A 25,947-nucleotide genomic window follows, 5' to 3' on the forward strand; every position below is an offset into this window, starting at 1 on the left:
AGTATTTATATAAATGTATATGAAAACTAATTTTCATTGCAATATATTTATCCATAAATAAAACGACCACAAATTAAATAACATAAACTTTGCCTTTTTGCGACTTTTATTACCTTTTACACACGGTTAGCGTTATTTTCAATTAGTTTAATGCGCTACCGAATCAACAAAGCGTAACTGCCACGTGACTTTATATGTAATATTGGTTATTCTATCTTAAGTTTAACTCATAAAAAAAAAAAAAGAATTTGAATTGTCGGCTATTACTTTTGATTAATTTGCGAAGAGGACCTTTGTAGCTACAAACAATGTTATTGTTTACTTGGTAGTTACATCGTATTAAAAATAAGTTATTCTTTTGATGTACCTATGAAAAAAGCATACACTTTAAAGTGTTAAATGATATTAAAGTTTTTCTTATAATAAAATAAACCAACTGATAAAATATATCACACAGCTTATATTTTTGTTTATTAACTAACTTTAGTTAAATTAAGGTTTAACCTAGAAAAGTTTTTTATAATTTCAAGACGCTATTTCTAAATAACTTTTTAAAAGTACATTTTACTCTAAGAATGTTGAGCTTTTCGAGTAAAACATTGTTCTACAACAAATTAAGATAAAATATGCAGCCTTTTAATTACTAGCTATGATTTACAGCACGTAGTTGTTTTGTTTTATCAAACCAAAGAAACACTTGGAGTGTATGTTGCAAAAGAAATAAGTGTTTATTTTAAAATTGTATATAATTAGATAAAATTTTGAAGTTTTTGAATTAGTTGACTAAGCATTTTCGGTTATTTAACAGTTTATTTTTTCTTAACTCTAACTAAATTAGTTTTATTTAGTCTGTAGTTCAATCAAAGTTTAGCTACATACTCTCGAAATCGTTGTTACATACAAAAATCTCTGCTAGTGAAAGCCTAAAATTCTATTGATTTATTTTGTCTTGCATATCTTTGTACTTTAAGAAACCATGATGCGGATAAAAATACTAATACCAACGTTTTATTTCCATTTTATTCACTTTTTTTGATTTACCGGTAATTAAAACTAAAGCTCTTAAATCATAAAGTTGTGAATTTTGTCAATATTTATGGACCATAATTTTTATAATAATTTATTTTTAGCTAAACTTTGATTCTTTTGTGTTTTACTTTTAAACCAGTATAGAACATGCGACCGCCTTTTATTTTGCGTTGATTAGATATTAATTAAAAAATAGCAGTAAAAAGATAAAAATTGTTTATTAAATCAAGTATACTGACATATTAATACAATAATAGTCACCAGACGATATGACATAAAAAACTAGATTTAATTTTACTATAACTGGAGGAAAATACTTTAAATAAAGAGACTATAAAAATGGAAAATGATACAAATTTAGTTTTTGGTATAGTAAAAGTAAAGAAACAAGATAAAGATAGATATAAAACGAAAACAGACTGTGGTTTAGATTCTGCCAATGAAGGAACTAGAACTGATTATAGACTTATAGAAAGTAATGAACAGTTTAAAATGGATTTGAAACCTACAGTAGAACAAAATTATACTAACAAAAAAATAAATGAAAATAGTTCTGTTCAAGATGGCCAAGACAACCTGTCTAGTATCTCAACAAGTGCTAGGTCTAGCATAGATTGTGAAAGTAGTAAAACTGATATTGAAGCTCAAAACTATACTAAAACAGGAATTCATCTGTCGCCAAAACAAAAAAACAAACTAAATATTGATGTTATAACTGCAGTTGGAGAAAATCAATTGAATTACAAAACAAACACGTTGAGTTACAAACGTCGTTTGCCATCTGCTGGAACCCCTGCTATAATTAAAGCCACATCCAGGTTTAACTTTGAAGCTACAGAATCTGATGATTCAGATTGCGTTGAGAGCTACAGCAAAAAACGAGCTCACTCAGAGTTACTAGAAAAAAAAATCAAATCAAGTTGTACAGGTTTAGATGAAGAGAGCAAAGATGAAATTTCTGAGCTCCTTTCAAGAGTATCTAATAATCGGCGCGCTTCTGATGCCGCACTTAATACTAGATCTTGTAAACAATTGAATGAAGAAGATATTTGTTCTTACAAACCGGAAAAGAACAAATCAGTTTCATCTCAGCGTAAATCTATTCGTAGTTTCAGAAAAAGAATGTACAGCAGGAAAAACAGCTCCCAAAACGTTCAACAAGTTTGGGCATTGTCGGGCTGGGAATCTTTAGCAAGAGCCTTAGCTAGAGTTGGAGTTGAGGACTATTTAGGAAAAAGAGATTGTGACATGCAATGGAAATCAGATTTTTCTTCAATTTTGAAGCCACCTCCATCTCCCCAGGCCCTCATGCGCTTAGTTACTGAGGATGTTCAAGGCGTTCATACTCAAGAAGAAAAAGTTAGTAGGTTTCTTAGTAAACCTTTGTTTGATATTAACTTGAAAAATTTTTCACTTACAAGTATTATCAATTTTTTGATAGAATAAAATTATTACAGAGATTTGTAAATACAATTTTTTAATTTTTTTAACAAAAATATTTATCTGATGTATTTGTTAATATTTAAAAAACTTTCAGTCTTGATTTGTAACCCTGAAGTTTTTTATAATACATATGTCTTATTATTTTGTTTTATATTCACCAATAGTAACATGTTTTAGAAAGACTACAATTAAAAAACGTTTATTATCAGCTAAAACATTAATAGTTTTTAGTGGTAGTATTAAGAAAGATAGATTATCTACTTTGTTGTATTTAACTTCAAAAAAAGTTGTGTTGTAGTGTATGATTATTAGCTTATATTATATTTGAAATATTATAAGAGAAACAGGCAGTTAGATAAAGGATTTTACTTATTTGTAAAAAAGTTTACAAATTGATTTGAAGATTTTACTTTATTTTTAAATGATAAATATTTTTGTATATATATATTTTGTAATATTATTTTTTTCTTTTTATTCACATAATGCAACAGTAAAGTTTTGTTAACCATCTAACTAGAAAAATTTTAACTGTATATATTTCTGTTTTTATATTCAAAGATATGTTTTGTTAATAGTTGATTATAAAATAAAGCCGTTTAAAATTATTTTTATGGTTTTTTTTTAGTTAAGTTTGTTTCAAAAAATAGCGGGGCTCCCTCACACTCACGATAACTCGGGCCAGTTTGGTTTAAAAAAAAAAAACTCCGGATATTTTTAAGATTAAAAAAAATCAGTTAAGTTAGTTTTTTATTTAGATCTTGATTAGTTTTAGTTGTTCCAGTTTCAAGATTTTTTTTTAATAACTAATTTGTTCAAAAATTTGTTTTTATCGACTTTGATTTTTTAAAGTATTAAAAAAACTCATTATGAATCAGGATTGTTTTTGGTATGGGTGGGCAACGTACGGCCCGCAGGGTGAAAATAACCGGCCCCCGACCGTTTTTTTTAATTTAAATAGGATCCGGCCCGCGAGCAAATTTACAGGCCTGCAAAGGGTCAATATAACAATTTTTTTATAAAACTTTGTATCATATTTTTACAAAACAAAACTGTAAGAATTTGACTTTAAAAACATGCTATAAAATTACATCATAAATTAATGTGTACTAATAAATACACTATTTTGACCTAATATTTTGTTGTTGTTCTAACTTACATAAAATATTTATTTGTAAAATTACCCCAAGCAAAGTATTTTTTTAAGTACAATATTTTACCTACGTACTTTTGTCAATTACAATGTCAATTCTAATTATAAACATTATCTAAACATCTGACATGTCTTAATCTACATCTTAAGTTGTCAGACTTAAGAAAGTTTTTTGAATTTGAAGGGTTTAAAAAAGTGATCAACTATATGTAAATTAGGTTCCGGCAGGATCCGAAACTTTTATTTATATTAGAGTCCGTATCTTGACTGAAAATTAGTTTCCAGTCGGATTTGGATCTAAAAAGTCATTATTCGGCCGGATCCGGATACTAGATCCGGTAATTCACTAATTCGAAATGCTCCGGCCTGCAAAAGACTAATTTTTTCCGGATCCGGCCCGTTGATTGAAAAACGTTGCCCACCCCTAGTTTAAGGTCACTCAGAATAGTTTTTTTTTTGACTTAAAAACGGGCAACCCTGAAATTATCTTAAGTAAACAAAACGAACTTCTCAAATGCTTTTAGTCAAATTATTACTATAATTCACAACAGTTTAGCCGCTTATGTACACAATTATCCATTTTTAATCTGTTTGCAGTTTTCTAGTTTTGTTTTATTTGTTTAACGTTTTGAACACTAATTTAATAAAAATATGATAAGGCTTTTTTTATTTCATACAAAACACATTTTAAAATTTATAATTGTTATATTAATTATTTAACAGGAGCCACGCACATGTTCTGCGTCAAAGAAGTCCGTATCTTTTGGAGGACTACCTCAGGAATTGAGTGTTAAAAATTCTTCAGATTGCGTGCAGCTGATGCGCAGCGGACATTACTTGAACAAGATGAGAAGTAGCAGTCGTGTGTACAAACGTTACTACTGGTTCGACCAGCTTTCAAAGTTAGAATCTTCTGGTTAATTTATTTGGTTCTATAAAGCTTGATTAAAGTTTTGTATAGATACCAGTATTATCAAAAAACGTAAACCTAATTATTTTTTAACAATGGAGAAGTACAGGAATGAGAAACTTTTAAACTATATTAGTGTTATATTAGTGTATTCACATGAAAAAAAAAATATGTTGAAAATTCATTCGATTTGTAGATAGTTTTTATTTTCTTCAATGTATTTTTATTTTCAAATTAAAAAAGCTTCATTCTCAACTAAATCATATGTACAAATATTTTAATAATAACGCTTTTTGTATCTTTAACTATAAAAGTCTTTTTTTTCACATTGAAATAATTAAAGCTAACTGGTTTTTAAAATTTTCTACGTTTAACAAGTATTTAAATAATTCAAATATACAGTTTTATTCAAAGCATCATACTGCAATTATATCCGGTTATAAATTACGTCACTATACATTATGACATATGATAACATTGAAAATTGCACGAATTGATTTACTTTGCATAATATCTCAGTTAAAGAAAAACTAAGCTATAAATTTAAACATGCTTCACAAAAATTTTGGTAAAACTTTAAGTTTGAACATATAATGATGTCTTTATACTATTTTCAATACTATAAATTATTAAAATAACATTTAGAGCCAAATAATAAAGTATTAAAGTATAAAGATTTGTTATTTATTAAAAGGAAAATAAAGTAATTGTATAAAAATAACAAATAAAACTTGAATTTTAAAGATGATTAGTACTAAATTTTCTCGATCAATTTTAAAGCTGTGATTAAACCTAAAGTGTTTTATAATTGTCTGAGTTTAAAAACATAAAAATACTACTATGTGTTTTAAAGAAAGTTATTGGGTTTATGTGATATGGTAAGGTTGTTGCTTTAACGTAAAGTTAATTAAGTAGTACGTTTTTACTTCAGTCTATTTTTTTCTCGAACATTTACAAAACAATTTATAGATAGCTACAAAATTTTCTATAATGTATAGCATTCAAAAAACTTATAACTTAAATACATTAAGCTTAATTCAAAAGTTTTCAAAAAAAAGTCAAGTATTATCTGTATAATAAAAGCAGTTAAAAGTTTTTGATTAAGAAGTAAAATAATATATTTACTTTGCGTTTAAATATATTAGTTTACTAAAATAACTCTTTTCCAAACCTGTAGTTCCAATACTGTAAATCATATCTTAAAATTAATTTTATTGTAAGTTGAGTCAACAGATTAATCTTTTTTTAAATTGTTCAAGTTAGAGTTTAAAGTTAATTATTTAACAATATTTATTGATTGAAGAATTACTAGTTAATCATTTTAGATTACTATAACCAATTCTTTAGTCATAGATCTGATCAAATGCTCTGAAAATAGTTGAAACTATACCAAAAAAAAATTATCAAATGATTTCAAAGTATTGAATAAATTTTAAAAGCATATTAAAAAATATTAAATTAAATTCAGAATTAAAGAAGCGAATATATCTTTAATGATTTTTCTAAAACTTTGAAATCTCGAAATTCATACTAATGTTTAAGATTTTTTCTACAAAAAATTAACATCAATATTTTTATATATATTTTTTTGTTTATGACCTGTTTTGATTTGTGATACTGGCAAAGCTACTATAAATTCTATACTTATGATATTATTTTTAACACAGCTGCATTAGATGGCAACCATCGAAAAAGGACAACAACAAAGCAACTATTTCCATCACCAGTATCAGAGAAGTGCGATCGGGAAAGAATACCCGCATGTTTCATTCGAGCGAAATATCATCCATGTTCATTGATGATTGTTCGTTCAGCATAATACATTGCGGTGGATGTGATGAAGTAGAAGAGAGCCTTGACCTTATTGCTGGATCCCCTGATGAAGCTAATGTCTGGATTACAGGTTAACATTAAAGGAAATGAAATAATTTGTCCGTTTATCTAAGGCATTTTAATATATATGTTTTATCATTTTTGCAAGTATTCAGTTTTACTTAATTAAAAGTTTTCTTGAATCACTATTACAAAAACTTAAAGAAGATAGAAAATTTATTTAAGCACCATTTATGCAAGCTTAAAATTTAAAGTTTTCACATGCAGTCGTTTTTGACTTATACCTGCTTTAAGAAAATTAGATCTCAACATCTTACAGACATTTAAAAAAACATAAGTTGCTGCAAGCTTAAGCTAAAATAAATTCAAGTTAACTTTGTATTCTAGTTTATTATTATTTTCAATGTCTATAAGTATTTTATTTTTGTTTATATTCGCCTTTAATGATGTAGTAAGGGTTGCAGTTCGGATTAAAATTACATAAATTTTAAAACTTACATGAAAAGAAAAATTGACACAAGATAGTTATGTAAAATGTTAGGTGACTCAGTCTAATTTTTTTAGCATCAGAAAACCAAAGCTGTACATTTTATGAAGTTGAATGTTGAAAGAACTTTAAGTTTGTATCTGAAATAATAAGCTTGTTTTAAACACAGTTGTTTAGAAAAATACAAGATTGCAAGCTTTTCTTTTATTATAAACTTTTAAATTTCAATTTAATTTGATATAGAAACTTATTAAAATTAATAAATTTTCTATAAAAATTGAAGAAAAAGTTATAATCCAAATTATTGAAATGGTTGATCATGCCAATTCGATCATCAGACCACAAGTTTCGGTAGACTGTAACCGGTTTCGTCCTAATTAGGATTCATCAGTCAGTCACAACCGAAAAACTTGCAGTATAAACTAAATTATCGAGTATAAACTAATTATAACTAAGGTTTTAATTATTGTTTTTATAGCTTCAATAAATCGAATATTGAGTGTAAGTACTACAAAGAAAGGTTAGCCGGATTGAAGTAGATAAGTTTTAAAACAAATAGTAGTTTTGTTATAATAGTCAATATTTGAAGTTTTTTATAGGAATATTATAGTTTTAAGTATCTTAAATCTTCCCTTGGTTGTGTGTTGTTCTTAATGATTTTTTTGTTTTTATCAATATCGTTTTAAACAAAAAGTCTTTTTTATTTTACAAAAAAAAGATTATTTATTTTTTATTTCATTTAGTTTTTGCGAGTTTAAACTGGAGATACTGATAGGATTTACTATTTGAAAAACTTTTCAAATTTTCATAGCTAGGCATTTTTAAACAAAGTTTACTTTAAAACTTGATTTATAATTACGTCCTTATATACTTTTTTTAACTTTTTATATGCAAGAAAATTTTGAATTAATTCAGTTCTAATATAATTGCCTACTGAAGACGATACTTTAGGCAATGTAACGAGTACTTATAACTTTGTAGGTTTTTTTGTAAAATAAAAAAGACTTTTTATTTAAAACGAAGTTTTTTATAAGAATTAAATTATTTAATATATCGTTTTATTTCCAGAAATACTGTATACATGAAGTATAATGATAAGTTGGTAGATGTACGTACAGTTGGTAACAAAAATAATTGTATACTGTTTTTCAAGATAAAAATATTATAAAAAAATACCAATTTTGTTCACAACCCTACAGTTACTAACTTGCTAATACCAAACATTGAGGTTTAATAGTGTTAGGATAGATGAGCTAAACTTTTAAACTTTGTTAAATGTATTCTCAACTAAAACTTTATTTAAACTTTAGTTACTATCAGGGGCGTCGTGTGGGGTGGTACGCTGAAGTTGTTGCTCCACCTAGAAAAAAAAAACTAGAAAAATAAAGTGTACAAAAAGTTTCAGTTTTAGAGTTTAATCTTTTTAAAACGCAGCTTTAAATTGAGCCATGATTCAGTTATTCCACCCAAAACTAAGTTGAAAAACTTTATTTTAAAGCTAAGGAATTGAACTTAAAAAAAAAAAGTAATGTTAGTTTAAAAGTATGAAATCTATTTAGTTTATGAAGTTGTACAAAAGTACAGCCAAATGTATACGGACCGTTGTTAATTTTCTGTTAAATCAACAATTTCTTAATAATTATAACCACTTTTTATCAAATTTTTATATTTAATGTTCAAATTTTCGCAATATTCGAGTTGCAAGCTCAATCCATATCAGCTGCATCTTAAATGTATGCAATTTTTCAATAAAATATTCGTTGAATGGCTTAATTTTGGAGCTACATGAACTTTCAGCACAATGGGAATTTAAATTCAAGATCGTCGTAAGTTCACTAAAACGTGTGACCAAAAAGACAGGTAGTGATAAGTTGAGCTCGAAAAGGGGTATCTCGAGCAGAGGCAGCTCGAGAAAGACCAGTAAAGTTTTTATTTGATAAAAAGTAGTTATAATTATTAAGAAATTGTAATTTTTTGCCTTAAATAATTTTATAACAAAATTGATTTTTTTAACAAAAAAATATTTTGTTACATCAAAGAATTAATGTAGTTGCAATATATAAAAGTTTTGGGTTAGTTTAAAACATAAGTTTTAAGTTTAGAGATTTGTTTCTTCCCACCCCCTAACGAAAATTCCATGCGACTCCATTGATAGCTATTAACTTACATATAAATTTTATTAACACGATATGGTTCGAGAGTAGATTTTAAATACACATTTTTAGGGTATTTTCAAGTTATCTAAAAAAAAGCATTTATAAAACATCAAATTAGTAGTTCTCTATGTATTTAGATAATTTTTGATTTATAAAAATGTAATCTATTGGTTATACTTTTTTAGAAGTAATGTAATCTATATTATATTAAAAAATAATTGTCCTAAAAATAACAATAAAATGGTTATAAAAGTTACTAAATAAATAGTTTGTTTTTATAAATATAAATTACTCCAATCAGTTAAAAAAGTCAAAATTATTAAGAGTTAGTTATATTACGTCTCAGTCAATTTTGTTTGTAAATATACCAAGTTTTTATAAATATATCGTTGTTTAAAAGTTATGTCTTTATAGTGTTGTGGTGTTAGTATGATATTTGTTGTTATGATATATTATCTACATATATTAACTACACATGCTAACTGTCGAATTCAAAAATAAGAGCAAAAAAGTTTACATAAACTTAAAATAGTTAGTTAAATTAAATTTAAACTAGTTTTTAGAAAAAAAAGTATGTACAATTTTGTTTAAAATACCTATTGAAAAATCTTTTTAGTTTATATATTTAAAATTTAACAATTTGAAACATTTGAATGCGTCAAAGTTGTACTTTTCTCTATGTGTTAAAAGAAAAAAAGCATTAGCTTCGTAAATAATTTAAATATATTATTAGTAAAACTACTAGCGTTGAAAGGAAATATCTTTTATGTTTTTTTTTTTTAGTTTTATAAACCATAAAAAAATTCTACATTCTTTTCGGATGGTGAAAGACGTATATAGATGTTTGTTGAAAACAAAAGTTATTTTTGTTTTAATTATTGCTAATTTTGCAAAAACTGGTTGATACGTTAATCACAATAGTTTTCTACTAATGTTTCACTGTATTTAACCGACCATCAGGGTATATTTAAAAATTCGTCTGTTGAATGATGTTTGTGAATAATTATTTGCTCCCTTTTTTATAAGCACGATCACTTTAATTTTTGAGATAATTCTAACAGTATTTGACATGTTTAGTAGTGCAAAAATCAACAGTTGCTTAATTGATGACTATAAAACTAGTGTTTTAAATGTACTAAAATATTCAAGGAATAAGATTTTTGCTGACGCCTGGTTTGCAACTACCTCCCCATGACGTAGATGATGACCAGTTTCAGCCCACAAGTGACCCTCGAGACCAGTGGTTAGCACAGCTATTTGACCGGGCTGACCACAATCATGATGGTTATTTAGATGCTCAAGAATCTTTAGACCTAATTACTGTAAGTTGAATAATGTCTAATTATTGCAATAAAACTACATAAAAATGTGTACTGGCTACTTTGAATTAATACTTCTACTTACAAATATATAGTCTTTAAAAATGTTGTGTTAACATGAAGTTGTATATTTTTTATTATGATGTTAACACTCCCTTTTTAAATAAATTTTATTTAATTTATCTTATATTTAAGTCTGAAATAAGTTCCTTTATACAAATAAAAACATATATTTTACTTCAATTATGTTTATAGATAGCATAATAATACTATAATAGGTTAATTATTGCAAAATTATTTATAAAATTTTACAACTAATTAATTATTTACAGTACTTGTTTCTTTGTTTTTAAAGCATATTTTTATTTATGTTAAAGCTTGAATTTATATGATAAATTCTAAATACTTTTTAAATTTTTTTCTCCACAATCGTCAGAATTTTTTTTTATTTATTTTATTATAAAAGTTTATTATAAGAAAATATTTTTTTTCTTGTGAGGAATTTTTTTTTAAGTAATTTTTTTTTTGAATACAATTTTTTATGTTATTGTTAAAAATAAACCTTTTAGTAAAAATTTAGGAGTAGTTATATGTTTTGAAATGATATAAATTATGATTAACAGTATATTATCACAGTTAAATGTTTTTTGAATGATTAACTGTTTAGGTTTAAGAATAAGTGCACAAAGTTTTAAAAATCAAAAGAAAACAATATATAAAATCATAGTTTAAAAAAAAACTTATTTTGATTCATAATATATTGCCACCTTTAAGATGAAAATATGAGATTTAGGTCAGAATGCAGTAACCTCCTGCAATGGCAAATATCGACTACAATTAAATTACTGTCTTTGTGAGTTCCTTAATTCCTGATATAGAATTTATCTGTCGTACAAATCTCGCAGTGAACAAACAAAAAAATACTAAACAATTAAGCTACCTGAATTAATATAAAAGAAAAAATAGTTAGGTTTTTATTCGAAAAAAATTGTAGTAATCATCACACTTAATCACATTAATTTGCATATCCGTCTGTGGGGTCGCAATTTGATGCTTTAGAAAAAAAAAACAGGGCCACTAGTAATAAAACTACATGAGTAAAGAGACGGGGAGAAAGATTAAAAAATATTTAAAATTAGTGGAGGAAAATATTCTTAGTTACAAAGCAGAAAGAAAAAGTGTGATCAAAATATTCTGATAAGACTTTTTGATTTTTTTAATGTTTAAATTATGCAGTGTTTCCCAAAGTTTTAACAGTAGTAAATTGTTGTGCACTGTGAATAGTAAGTTTTGAGAATCACTGGGATTAGGCTTTATACACGAAAAGCTAATTCAAGTTTTGCCAATATTGGAATTTAAGAATTTCTAATAGAAATTTGAAAATCAGTTTTGTTTTGAGTAGATAATTAATTTGTCAGTTTATATCTAAATAAAAAAATGGTTTTTATAGTAAAAGTAAGTTTATTAAAATTAAGGCAATGTTTGCAAAATGTTAGAGTTATCAATACAAATGGTTGAAATATTCTGAGATTCTAAAAGAATCAAGTTTTTGAACCAAAAGAAAAAAAAAGTTATTGGACAAAAACATTGTTAAACTTAAAGAAATAGCTTTCTTATATGTTTTTGCTTTTTTATACTTAAACATAGGTCTTCTTTAAACTTTAAAACTTGCTTTAGTTAAATATATTTTAAAATAATTGAGATTGAGTGAGCTAGTTCTCTTAAAAGCAAAATGTTAAAAATGTATGTAGTGGCTACATGACAGTTTAAGTTCGCTAACTCAAATTTTATGATATTTTCAAGGTACAATTAAGTAATTTGAAATTATAAATAGAAAAAAAAAATCTAAAAAGTCCTGTTATTTATATGCTACGCTGTTGAATTACAACTAAATTAAAAGCTTTGTATTTAAGTTTTGTCTGGTCATAAGCTCAACTATGCGCCTCCCAACAAGCTTGGGAATCAGTCAGTATAAACCGAGGCATGTCAGCTAAAATTGTAAAGTTTTTTGTACAAACCCTGTAGAAAGTTTACTTAAATCTTATCTAGGTGAAATATTTATTTTGGTCTTTTAAGATAAACAGCATTCATGTTATATATATATATATATATATATATACTTACAATAATACCTTAAGCTATAATTTAAAAAAAAACAAGTATTTAAATTATCTGTTTTTAAATAAGTATTTAAATAACTATTTCTTGAGAACTTTAATTACTTTAAATTACTGTTTTATAATATAGACTATTCCTACTTACATATATATAAGTGTTATATTTCAAACAGTTAAAAACTTCTTTTTAAGATTTAGGATTAAGATACTTATTTTGACACTGTTTAGCTTTTTTTTTAAATAAACAAGTTTTATTTTAAATATCATAAATGTTTTTCTAAAGAAATGTGTTTTTTTTTTGCCGACAATGAATTTTTTTGTTTTATTGTGCATTGTAAATCTAAATGCTCTAAAAATTTTTCAAAGTTTTGCCAATTTTTACGTTAAAGATTTTTTTCGAAACTTCAGCGGCAACTATAGAGTAAGTATTTTAAAAAAGTAATGATTTTTTTTTACTTTTTATGATTTTTATAGTAGCAAGTATCTTGATTGCATGACAGTTCAAATTCTGACAATTAAAACTTTAAAAAAGTGTTTAAGAGGCCATGTCTCAAAAAGTAGTATATATTTGAGAAAAAAAAAATTAAATATATACTAGATCAAACTAATAAGATTATGATACTAAAAAAATGCAAAAAAATATTTGTTAAAAGAGAATTAAAAAGTTATTAAAATTTACTGTATTTTAAAACTTATTTTATCCATATCTCAAAAAATATTAAATACGATGTAAAAACAAAAGTGTTTGTTGGTAATTAATAGGGTTATAACCCCTTTTTTCAAATATGTATTACTTTTAGAGTTATGGTCTCGAAATCATAGAACTTTAATACTCCGAATTTAAATAGTGATGCTTTCAAGTAGTATATAATTGTGACTTGTAGCTTTTTTCAAAAGAATGTTGGATACATATCTAACATTGTTATTCAGAGTTAAATATAACTATCTTTACTATCTAGCTAATAAGCTTATCAACATTTAAAATTGAGCTTTAAAGAAGTTTAACTAATACTATAAAATTATTAAAAATACAGAATATACATCTACAAGTATTAAATAAAAACTTAAAAAGGTTTACTTAAAACCTCAACCTTTATATTAATGTTATTTAAGCTTTGCGCTAAAGTTTTAAGTATTTAGTCCTTAAAATTGTTTATTTTTATTTTTAATCTAAGTTATTGAAAACATTTTTTTTTACTATTTGTCTTTCTATAAGTATATTAAATTTAGTGAGACTATGTATTAAGATAAAGTGTTAAACATTATTTAGGAAGTTTCGGATGGTGTAAAAGAAAAGAGAGTGAAGCAAAAACTTTCTGAATACATGCAAATGAATGGTAAATCAAATCTTTCCCGTTTGCAGTTTGTCCAGTTATTCAAAGTTTGTTTTTTTATTTAAAAAACTTCTTTTATACTTGCAATAATACCTTAAGCTATAATTAAAAAAACAAGTATTTAAATTAGCTGTTTTAAAATAAGTATTTAAATAACTATCTATTGAGAATTTTAATTACTTTAAATTACTGTTTTATAATATATACTATTCGTAAAATTTTGATTAACTGAAATCTTTTTTGTACAGTAGTTTTTTTTGTTTTGTTTTTACTCAAAAATTGTTTATATTAATTTTCTTAATAATCAAATAGTATTTAGTTACTACTTTTAAGTAGATTAGTTGTTTTCTGTAGTACTTTTCATTCAAGTCTGTCAAAATGCATACACATAGATATTATACAAAGTTGCAATATGCACAGAATATTAGATGAGTAATTAAAATATTATACACAATGTTGATCTTGATTCAGCTGTATATGTTAGGTCTTTAAACAAATTATTGTTTTAAAATGTATATAAGAAACTAAATTATAATAATATTAATGTTTCTATTAGCTTTGATGAATAATCATAAATTATCTATACATATCTCCCAGTTTAAAGTCTCCTAGCGTTTTTAATTTTTTAAGAATAACTTGTTTACAGAAACTTCTTTAATCAAACTCTATTAATCCCTTATAAACAACTTAAAGAAAAACGTTAAAGAAATATTTCCTAGTAAATACTATCAAGCTTATTAATTTCTATTTTATTAATATCTATTTTAAATTTTTTTCCTGAAAATTTTGTGAAAGTTATTATGTTTTTAATCATTTTCTTGATATTTTTATAAAAAAAATTGTATTACCTGGTTAAAACTATTAAAAAACTGATTACATTATATCTATATTTTTATGCTTTTAATACTTATCAGATATTCTATTAAATAATCTTATTTATAATTTTTTTTTTATCAAATAAAATATTACGTAACTTAACTGTAATAGTACGCAATATCCGTTTGTTGTTTTACAATTATTTTACTACCAGGTAAATTTATATTACATATTTTAAGTGGTAAAATAATTAAATAAATTTCAAACTATTAGTTTTAAGAATATATATTTTCAATTTTAACTGTTTATTTAAATGCATTTGTTTGTCATTTTAGAAATTTATCTTAATTATTTTATATTAAACTACTTATTAAAACTAAATTACCTTTTTCATTTCATTTTAAGTTGCAGAAAAAGTTTAAATAGTTTTTATAATAGCTTGTTAAGGTTTAATGAAACGACTGTACTTTACAGATATTATTATACTTACTTGAAGACTTGAAATAAAGTATTTTAAACTTTACTAGTTTTTTTTAGTTTGTTGAGTAAATCTTATGTATTTTCCTTCATAATTCAAGGTGGTCACGAAATTTTCAAGTAGGAACATTTTATAGATAATGCCTTAATTTTTTTTAAATAAAAAGTTTTTAGTATTTTTCTGTTTTAAAGGACAAAAATTAGGTATTTTTATTGTAAGAGACTATAAAACGTTTTTTATTTGTTTATTTTGCACTCTGATTACTGCTGTTAAAAATAAGGTAGCTTAAAGATTTTGTATACTTTTTTATGTACATATTTAGATTTCAGCAGTTTATAATAAAGCATAGACTAATTAGCCGTTTTTTAAAACTATTAAGCTGCAATAAATAATCAAAATGACATCTAAGGTCGTACAAAGCAATAAAAGTTAATTTTTAATTGAATAATCCGTTTATTCTTAAGCTAATAGTCATTTTATAGTTTTTATATATTAATTAAGGGCGTAGGGGAGACCAATAACTTTTTTTACAAAAAAATAAAATTGGCGCTTATACAAAAGCTTAAAGTACAAACTACAAGCCAGTTTTTAAAGAACTTAAAAATATTATTTAAATTTTGAGATATTGTAATTTCTATAAAAATTTTCCGTTACAAACGTATGGACCGCAAATTTTTCTGGGTCCATTTTCTCGAGGATTTAAAAAATCACTTAAGATCTATCTTCTTCTTTATTTTTTGAGCTAGAGACCTTAAACTTTCAGGAAATGTTCCATTTAAAGTTTGAAAGACTTTTAATGTTGCGATTTTTTAAATATTAAAAAGTAAAAATTTTAGATAATAAAAAAGAAGAAAAAAGCGTTTTTTTTAGTAAAATTCTAATTTTTCAAAATTGAAAAACTGCTGCATTAAATCTATTTAAAATTTAAAAATGGACTTTATGTGAAAATTTGATGAAGATTGGTTAAAATATGAATGAGAAGATATATTTTTAATGTAATAAATAGTCTTATTTTGCATTTTTGGCTTGCGCCTTCCATAAGGATTCTATTGAGGTCATCGACTTAAATCGCTTATATTTCAAACGTTGCTTTGAATTTTTTAAGTGGTTAAAAATTTCTAATGGCTCAGATAAAAATCCATAAAATAAGATCAACTTGTAAATATCAAGGTAGGTCCCCTATACCTTTAAATGAATCGAATTAGTTTATACTTTTTCACAAGTTTTTGCTGTACACAGGGTTCATACGCGCTTTTAAGAAGAACTCTGAATATGTATGTATTAGTATCACAATTCAAGACTTAATTCTAATGATATCTTCCAGGTCACCTATCCAGTAAAAAAAAAGTTAAAATAAAACAATAGAAATTGTGCTAAAATGTCCTATCACTGATAGGCTTTGTCATTTGACAACTATTAGATTACGTTTCATCTGGTTATAATTAGGCACCAACAAATATGTTAGTTATGAAATGTTAGTCTAAGTCGGGTCATGACAGCCTAAAAAATTTTGTTGACGAAACCTGTGTAGAAATAATTATTCACTATAATTCTGAAATTTTAAAATTTGCTTACGAGTAATCTAAAATGTATAAATTAGTTAGTAGTGTTTATTTTTATTGAATTTTTCAGGATGTAACTACCCGACCAGAAATATATTTTCTTCTTGCACGATACTCCTCTGTCAGTTCCGACCAGCTTTCAATCAATGATCTCAAACTCTTTCTTGAAGCTGAGCAAGGTACTAGTTAACCCACTTTTTTCTTAGTACAGTAAATGTAGTAGTAACTTTAAAAGAGCTGTTGTTGTTTATAAAAAAATCAAGTAAATAGTTGCTGTCCTCTCCAACTAAAAAATATTACAAGAGACAAATGATAACTATAACTTAGTAGGTTGTGTAAAGTTATTTCACATAGATTTATTTTGATTTGACATTATATAATTAGCAAAACCATTTCAATATTGAAATATCGACATACTTCTGTTGAACAACAATATCTCAAAAATTTTGGTAAAAACATTATTGTTAAAAAAATCAATTGAGTTTTTTATCAATCATTGCATTAGCTAGTTTAGTAAGACTAAAATCAACATAGATATATGCATTTTACACAGTTGTTTACTTTATAACATAAACATTTAGCTCTTCAACAAAAGCTGCACAGAGAACTCTGAAAATAGTCAATACAAATTACAAGATATATATGCACTTACACAAATATATTATTATGTAAATCAATATACATAAGTTGACTGATTAATAAGTTTTTTTTACGTACAGTGTACAGCTTTAAAAAGCTTTAATTATTAAAATTTTTGAATTAAAAATTTATTGTTTTATATAACATAAAAAACTTCGAAGTTTTTACAACTTTATCAAAAATACGTAATTAACAAAAAAATACTATACAAATAAATGTTGAAATTAAATTTTAATATAGGGTTTTCTAAAAACTATTTTAAGTGTTTTTGGAAAATTTTGATTATTGTAATTTTTTATGAAAATTTTTGCCTAAAATTTACAGTACTATTTTGTAAACTTTTTTTAGTTATCCATAGTTTATTTTTACAGATAATACATGATTTTTGTTAACTAGACAATAAACTTCCGCACTATAAATAGAAAAATCGACTTTTTCAATTCCTTCAAAAAATTGTCAAACAGCTTTAAATATCATTAAGAAAATGCTTAAAATGAATAAAAATAATATTTCTTTATAGAACTAAAAAACTCAGGCTTTTAGTAACAGCTATTCAACACGTTTTTTATACATGCTAATGTCTGCAAAAACAGCTTTTAAAAAAGTTTTATATTTTAAAACTAATATCTAAAATGGATTTAAATTGAATATGAAACGATTTTGTCTTGTAAATTATTATAAATGCATAGTTTGTATTAAAAACATGTTATATTAAAAATGTATGTTTTTACTAAAAATACAATAAGGAAAAAAATGTATAGGGTTGTTTCGAAATTTTATTTAAATGTAAATTCGCAATGTTTATTGCTATAACTAAAAGTATTATTATAATGCGATAATGAACCAACGTTGTATAATAAGTTAAATGTTATATTAATACTGTAATTAAGATGCACAGGGTTCGTGCGCGTCAGGCTAAATCAGGCTAAGTCAGGCTAAATCAGTTTTTTTGAAAAAAGTTGAAAAACGTCAGGCTAAATCAGTTTTTTATTTAATAATTTGAGAATATCAGTTTTTCTCAGTTCAAGTGCTTGAAAAATTTTGATTAAAAAAAATTGAGAAATCTTTTTAAGATCAAATGAGATGTGAATTTATTTCTAAATAAAGATTTAGTTATTAAAGACAAAACCAGTTAGTATTTGTAAAAACAAAAGCTTAAAACATTTGTTGAATCTCTAAAAAATGTTTAAGAGTCTTCATAATTTTGTTTTGAGAAGATTATATACATCATAATTATGAAAATTTATTAAACTAATACAGTTTAAGCATTACAGTTTAGTTCAACAACTTAGCTGTTTGTTTGAATTTTAATACTCCTGTAAGCGTTTCATTTTGAATTTAAATAAAGCACGACATTTCACGTTGTTTTAATGTAAATCTTCTGGTTATAATGTTTTTACTTAGTGATTAATTAAATTAAACAATTGTATTTAGTACTATATATTAAATTTTTACACTAGTAATAGATTATATAAAACACTTATTTTAAAACTTATTACTGAATTTGTTATGTTAAGAGCATAGGGAGGGGTCAATCACCCTTTTCACAATTTAGTCGTATTTTATTGAGTTATAACTAAGCTATGAGTTGCTTTTTGAAGATTTTTTAAGCTCAAAATATGTTTGAGATTAAGCTTACTGAAGTCGGAGACTATAATAGTACTAATCAAGACCCCCCAATACCTAAAATTACTTTTAAAGGGGATTTTTTTACTTTGAAAAAATGTCAGGCTAAATTGGTCTCAGTCAGGCTAAATGAAAAAGATTTCGCGCACGAACCCTGGATGCAGGGTTGCCACAAAGGCAGGAAAATTTGAAAAAAATGACAAAAGTCAGAAAATTTTATATATACATGCGCTTAATAAAAAAGTCGATCATCACTAAAAACTGCATTTTGCTAATGTTATTTTTTTAAAAACTTTCTTAAAGCAAAATAACTGTTGTTTAACCTGTATAAAAATAAAATTTAAAACTTTACATAGCTTAAAGTATTTAGTTATGTATTTTTCAATCGATTTTTGTAAAGAATTTGTTTTAGAAAAATCTGAAATTTTTTTCAGCTCGATCTGTGGCAACCCAGAAAACGGCTAGAAACTTTTTGTTTTAACTCATATTTTTGTTTTTTATATAAAAAAAGAATTTAGTTCAAAAAATACAATTTATAAAAGTATATTTTTCCAGACTTTAACATGTTGAACTGTTGTTACTTAAAGTCTGGTAATTTAAACTGTAGAAAGTTTTTTATATATTTAAATCGAAGTATTTCTTGATGATATATTTAAGTCAGTTAAGAAATTTAATTTTAAAGAACTAAAACTAGTTAATACTGGTTCTTATTTCAAGTTCAAAGCTTAAGGGCTTAGGGGGATCCATTTAAAATTTTATAAGTTGATCTTATTTTATACAGTTTTATCTGAGCAAGCAGAAATTTTTAAGCGCTTAAAAATGTTAAGAGTAACTTTTGAGATATAAGCAATCAAAGTCGGTTTGCACAATAGGTTCCTAATGGAAGGCGCAAACTAAAAATACGAAAAAAATACTATTTCATTAAAAATCCATCTTCGCTTTCATTTTGTAACCCATCTTCAAGTTTTTACATTAAGTGTAATAGTAAAATTCAAATAGATTAAATGCAGGATTTTTCATTTAAAAAATTAAAATTTTATTAAAAAAACCACCTACTTTTTTTTAATCTTAAACTTTGATTTTTTTAATATCTTTAAAATCGCAAGGTTCAAAGTCTTTTAAACTGTAAAAGGAACTTTTCCTGAAAGTTTGAGGTCTCTAAGTCAAAAATGAAGGAGAACATAGATTATTAGTGACTTTCTAAAATTTCGAGAAAATTGAAAGCAAAAAATTTGCTATCCATACGTTTATATCAGAAACGTTTTAGAATAGTTATAATATCTCTAAAGTTAAGTAAGATTTTTAAATTCTATATAAACTGGCTCGAGTTAGTATTTAAACCTTTCTTATATATATTAGTATAAGAGTTAATATTTTTTTATAAAAATAAAATAATTTTGACCCCCTATGCCCTTAACCTAGTCCACTAAGTACCGTAAGCAATTTTTTAAGTATTTGCTAGTTGTTATAAGGGTTACATGACAATGAGATTTTTAAAAAATATTTAAGTAAACCATATCTCAAAAATTAATATGTATTTGAAAAAAATATATGTTTTATAATAGATCTTATTAATTTCTACAAGCCATTTTTTACTTTTTTCAAATTTTTAGTAGTTTTTGAGATATTTAAAATTTACTAAAAATTATAATACTTTAAAACTTTCTTTATTATAACTAATTTTAACATTAAGACATATTTAAAGTTTAGCAAAAACGAAAAAATGGCTTGTAAATATTTATAAAACCTACATACAATTTTTTTTCTTTTTTTCGAATATGTATTACTTTTTTGAGAAATGGTTTCTTAATTTTTTTTTGAGAATTTAAATTGTCCGAATTTGAATTGTCGTGTAACCCTTTTAACAACTAGCAAGTACTTAAAAAAGTACGTATTTTTTGTTTGTTTTATATTTACATGCATAAATTTTTGAGTTTGTGGCCCTTTAAAATTATTAAAAAGAATTCGGATAGTCGAAATTTGAATTGTCCGAATTCAAATAGTCAAATACCCGTTATAAGTTATTTTTAGTTTATGATTAGAAAATGATTAAGAACATTTTTCCAAATATTAAAGTTTTTTTTACAAACCTACTTTAAAGGGTATTGATTTATAAACAGAAGTTAAGGTGTCTCTTACTTTAGCATGAATTATTAATCCAGTTCTCACACCACAAAAAAGAATACCTCTCAATAAGTTATGGCACCATGTATAATTTTAGCTTATTTGTTTCGTTTTATTCCCGTGTTATGATCTTCTTTTTTTTTGTATACCAATTGAGCATGTGTTATTGTATACAATTTGATTTATTAAATGTCTTAAAGTTTTTGAAATTTTTATATTGCTTTATGTTCCCATTAAACATCTTTTAAATGCTATAAAACGGGTTACTCAAACTTTTTTATACTTTTTCCTAAACAGATATCGTTTATGATTTAAATAGCTTTAATTAAAGTTTTTCTGATTTAATCTTATCTAAACGAAACTGTTTATTAAAAACAATTATTGTGGCTAATAAATGTAGGGTTTAAAAACTTTATCAAGATTGATACATATTAAAAAGTCATGATAGATAGTAAATTCTACTTAAGTTTTAAAACTGATCTAGACTACATTTCCTAATAACTTTTTTTTTTTCTTAATTATTGCATCTTAATTTAAACTTAATCCCTTTTTTAAATTTTAAAGAAATGTAAAGTTTAAATTTTTTTATACATTTAATTTAAACTTTTTTAATCAACAAGTTAGAGTCTTTACTTTCATTACTTTATTAAGACCACATGAGGTCCAACATTTTATTTTACAAAAATTAAAGTTAGCCTTTATTTGAAAGCTTATAATATACACATAACAAAATACAATTTTAAGTTCATATAAAGTTGTGTTTTTTTTTATAAATATTAAGCAAAAAATTAACCATAGAAACTTATGCAGAAGAAATTATATTAAAGGTTTTCTCTGAAATTTGAAAATTACATTAAAAGTTTGTCTTCTTGATATTTTAATAAAGTTTATCTCAAATCGTATAAAATGATCCTTGTATTATTAGAAAAAAATTTTACGATTAAGTATATTTTTACTCGGTTTTTTTTAACGATTGCTTGTTTTTTAAATTAAGATATGTTTTTAATGAGATCAACATGCAAAAATGTTTCTTATCTCCATATAGCGTTAAATTATAGTTTGTTTAAAGCTGATTTCTAATTGAAATTTACAGTCATTACTCATTTACGACTTACATATGATTTACTGCTTTTTACAAACTTGTAACAAACTCTCTTTATGAATTTTTATACGTAAAATTTTCCACGCTATGTAGCAAAACTAACCTATGTCGATCTAATTTTCTGTGTAAGTGTTAAGATTTTTTGTTATTTAGTTAAATATATTTATTTTTACTTTACACCTCTACCAAGCTTTCAAAACGGTTTGTGATTGCTAAAAGTAGTACTGGCAGTATGTGTCTAAATTTCCTAATCATTTAAAATTTTAACCTAATAAAGTGCAACTCTAACTCTTTAGTTTTTCTAAGAATCAAATTACAAACTTTGAGCAAAATTGGTTTTTATCCTTGCATCTAAAATCTTAAAATAAGGATTACTTATCTTAGAAGATTGCACTTCGTGTAATTTCATATATACTTATTCATTAATATCACATGCACTATTTCATCAAAAATAATTTAAAAACTTCACAGGACACAGAGACATTACAGATAAGAAATGTATTGAAATAGTTGAAAAATTTGAACCTAGTAGCGAGGCTAGAGAAATTCCAGCATTAGGAATCGACGGATTTACCAAGTACCTTATGTCAGAGGAATGTGCTCTTACTGACCCAAAACACAAACAGGTAAGGTTTTTAGTTATAAATTTTTAACTGCGTTTAACCGTATTATAAAATTAAACATAAAAATAATAATTGCTTACAGAAAACCTGACTGTTATATACAAGAATTATTAGTTCTGCTTATAAATTTACCAAGAATGCCTCAAATACTTTAGTCTGTTAATTTGTATAGTTAACAAGTGTTAATATTTTCAAACTGGAAATATCTTGAAAAGTCATTTAACAGTCTAAAATTATTATTACACAAAACAGGACAGGTCGTTTTTTTTTTAAGTAAGGTTTTAGTTTATTAATAATTGAAGATTGATACTTTTTTTTAGTGTTGTTGGTTCATTGATTAAAAAACATTTTGTTTTTTTTAAACACTTTTATATGAAACTAAAAGTATTTATTGAATATGATTTATCATAAAAACAGCTGTTTAATTAATATATTTAAAACCAAGGTTACCAAGTATTAAATAATATATTCCAGAGTAAGTAGTGAGACTTGGTGAAAATCAAGCAAAATAAAGTTTAAAAACTTTTATTTTAAGCTCTGCAGTAAAACAGTAAAGTGCTTGTTATATTCAGTATTTTTTTTGAGAATTTCTGTTACCAATATTCAAGTTTATGTGAACGCGTTTTAAAATAACTTCAATAATCATTATTGACATTAACACATAAAGCTCGTGCAATTCCTATTTCAAAAAAATATATTAAGTAAAGATTAAACAGGTCGTTTTTAAAACAATTTAAAAGCTTAATCTATTGTCTAATAAGCTATAAAAATTATTATAACAAGAAGCAAAATAGATTTTATTACGTTTACTTTCAACCTATTTCTGGCATTTGAATTTTTAGATGTTTATTTTATGAATTTTAAAGCAGTTGTTTTAGTGTACGTCTATGTAAATTAACGACACATTTTATATAAGTTATTTATCTTGTTGAAATATGTTTTCAATTTTCGAATTAGATATTTCAAATAATTTACAACATTGTAGTGTTTGTTTCTGCAACTTTCTAAAATTTGCCTATATCATTATAACTTTGGTAAGACTTACTGTTTGCAATTAGGCACACAAATATTTTACGCTTAAAGCTGATTTCTAATTGCGTTATTTATATATAACATGAATTACTTTTAAATTGTTTACTAAAGTTTTTTTTTAATATATGTACTTATTGGTTATTGCTTTATATTTAGTTTGTATACTTCCTTTCAGAGCTGCCATAAAACCTGGAAAAACTTTGAATTGAAAAATTTAATAAAAAACCAGGAAAAACCTAGAGTTTTGTACGAAAATTATAGAAAAGCCTGGAATTTTTTTTTATATTATAAAAGTTTTGATACAAAAACGGCAAATTTTAGCAGTTTAAGACTTTAAAAAGAAGTATTTAGAGATATTTTTGTTTTTATAGCGTCAATAATATTTTAGCATTAACTTTTTGTTGATTATACGTGTGCGTAGAAAAGTACTGGAGGAAAACAAGAGAGTGATATTTTTTTACATTTTTGGTTTTGTAGTGTTCAGGGTTGCCAAAAAACCTGGAAATCGAGAAAAACCTGGAATTTGACAATTTATACTTAAAAACCTGGAAAAACCTAGAATTTTTAACAAATTTAACATGATCAGTCGTAAAATTTCGATTTAACACAAAAAATCTATCATAAAGATAAAAGAAAATTATTATCATCAAAATTTTTTTTTATTGAAAAACACATTCAAAGTAGCTATACAGTATCTTTTCAATGTTTTTATACTGTGTAACACAGTTTTTTACCTTAAACTTAACTTTAAACTAAAAGTAGACCCAAAAATGTGTACTTTTAAAAACCTGGAGAAAATTTGTCAAAATCATTTGGCAACTGAGTATTTTACCACTTTTTAAATAAAAAAATGAGAATATTTCAGATCACGCTTGGATAAATAACTACTTTTTTTTGTAATATTTAGTTTAAATAACTTATTACAAATTTAAAAATATTATTTACATAAATAGCTTGATAGTAATAATAAAAAAATCAAAAAATTAATCTAACAATAAATTTTAACTGCACTTATTTTTCATTTATGTTATATAAATATAAAGGCTTTTGAACAATCATTTGAGAAAAACCTAAAAGAATTTGATTTAAAATGTTATTACAGGTTGCAATACATAAAAAGAGAGATACCGAATTTTTTAGTTAATTTAAATATGTCGAAAAACACCTTTTTTAAGATAAAATTAAATTACTAATAGTAGTGGTCAAGAAAGATATACTTTTAAAAACTTGGAAGAAACTCAGAAAACCTAAAAAAAAATTATTAAACCTATGGCAGCTCTGTTTCTTTATATAAAAAAGCTAAAAGTTAACTGCAAAATAGTCTACATTTTAGAATTTTTTGTATAACATAAATTTTAACGTGAACTTCATACAAAATTAAATGAAGTATTAAACTCTAAAAGCTAAAATTAGTTTTTCAGAGTTCTTGCTTAGATTTCATTACCGATTAACATTTCTTCCTTCTTAAAGTCGGATATAGAAAGCTGCTTAAAAGCTGAATTTTCAGAAATTTTTGTTTTCTGTTTGCATTTTGTAGCTTACATAAATTTAGAACTAGATTAATATATTTGAAACGAAAAATGTTGCATTCTATCATTTTATAATTAGTACCAGACTTTGATTGTATAATGTATATATGTTTAATTTAGATAATTTACTAAAATTATTTTTTAGATTGTTTTTAATATTAAGCATAAGCTATTAATCCAGCATAGTGTTTATAAACTATTAAGAGAACAAAAACATTTTGTAGATGTAAACCATTTTATGCATATAAAACTTTACCGAAGGTATTAGTTTTTCTATAACTTTTATTTTCAAATGATATTATTAGAATGATAATAATTTTTATGCATTTACATATTTTAAAAATGTGTACTTAAAAATGAGTCATGATATACTTACATATTTATTGTACATGTATACTTACAATTCCATATCACAACATATGTTTGTAAGGTTTTTATAATATTTTTAAAGGCTTTAATATTATTTTTAAAGGCTTTTTTAATATTTTTAGAAGTATAGTTTTATCATGATACCTATTTTTAATATTAAAAAAATATTTAGCATTTAAGTTTAGTTTTTCCTTTTTCTTTATTATTGTAGTATTTTTCTACATAAAAATAATAACTAATGTTTGTTTATCTACTACTGAAACTGACAG

At 24.5% G+C, this 25,947-nt stretch overlaps 1 protein-coding gene across 5 annotated transcripts in view; it reads left to right on the forward strand.

The window, feature by feature from the left end:
- Nucleotides 1-25,947, forward strand: part of LOC145834868 (inactive phospholipase C-like protein 1) — a 59,628-nt gene that overhangs the window by 20,987 nt on the left and 12,694 nt on the right. For 3 of the 5 annotated variants that reach the window (XM_082942387.1, XM_082942386.1, XM_082942388.1), the window contains exons 1-7: nt 1,334-2,388; nt 4,346-4,524; nt 6,200-6,435; nt 10,158-10,330; nt 13,715-13,825; nt 16,705-16,813; nt 22,597-22,751. In XM_082942387.1, the coding sequence (XP_082798513.1) occupies nt 1,369-2,388; nt 4,346-4,524; nt 6,200-6,435; nt 10,158-10,330; nt 13,715-13,825; nt 16,705-16,813; nt 22,597-22,751 (1,983 nt within the window). In that variant the 5' untranslated portion in view covers nt 1,334-1,368. Of the gene's footprint in view, nt 1-1,333; nt 2,389-4,345; nt 4,525-6,199; nt 6,436-10,157; nt 10,331-13,714; nt 13,826-16,704; nt 16,814-22,596; nt 22,752-25,947 lie in introns of those variants that run through there. The other 2 variants (XM_082942390.1, XM_082942389.1) reach the window with 1 other exon arrangement.

The sequence above is a fragment of the Thalia democratica genome, chromosome 4 (genome assembly GCF_965202585.1).
Source record: "Thalia democratica chromosome 4, ktThaDemo2.hap1.1, whole genome shotgun sequence".
Classification (NCBI taxonomy): Eukaryota; Metazoa; Chordata; class Thaliacea; order Salpida; family Salpidae; genus Thalia; species Thalia democratica.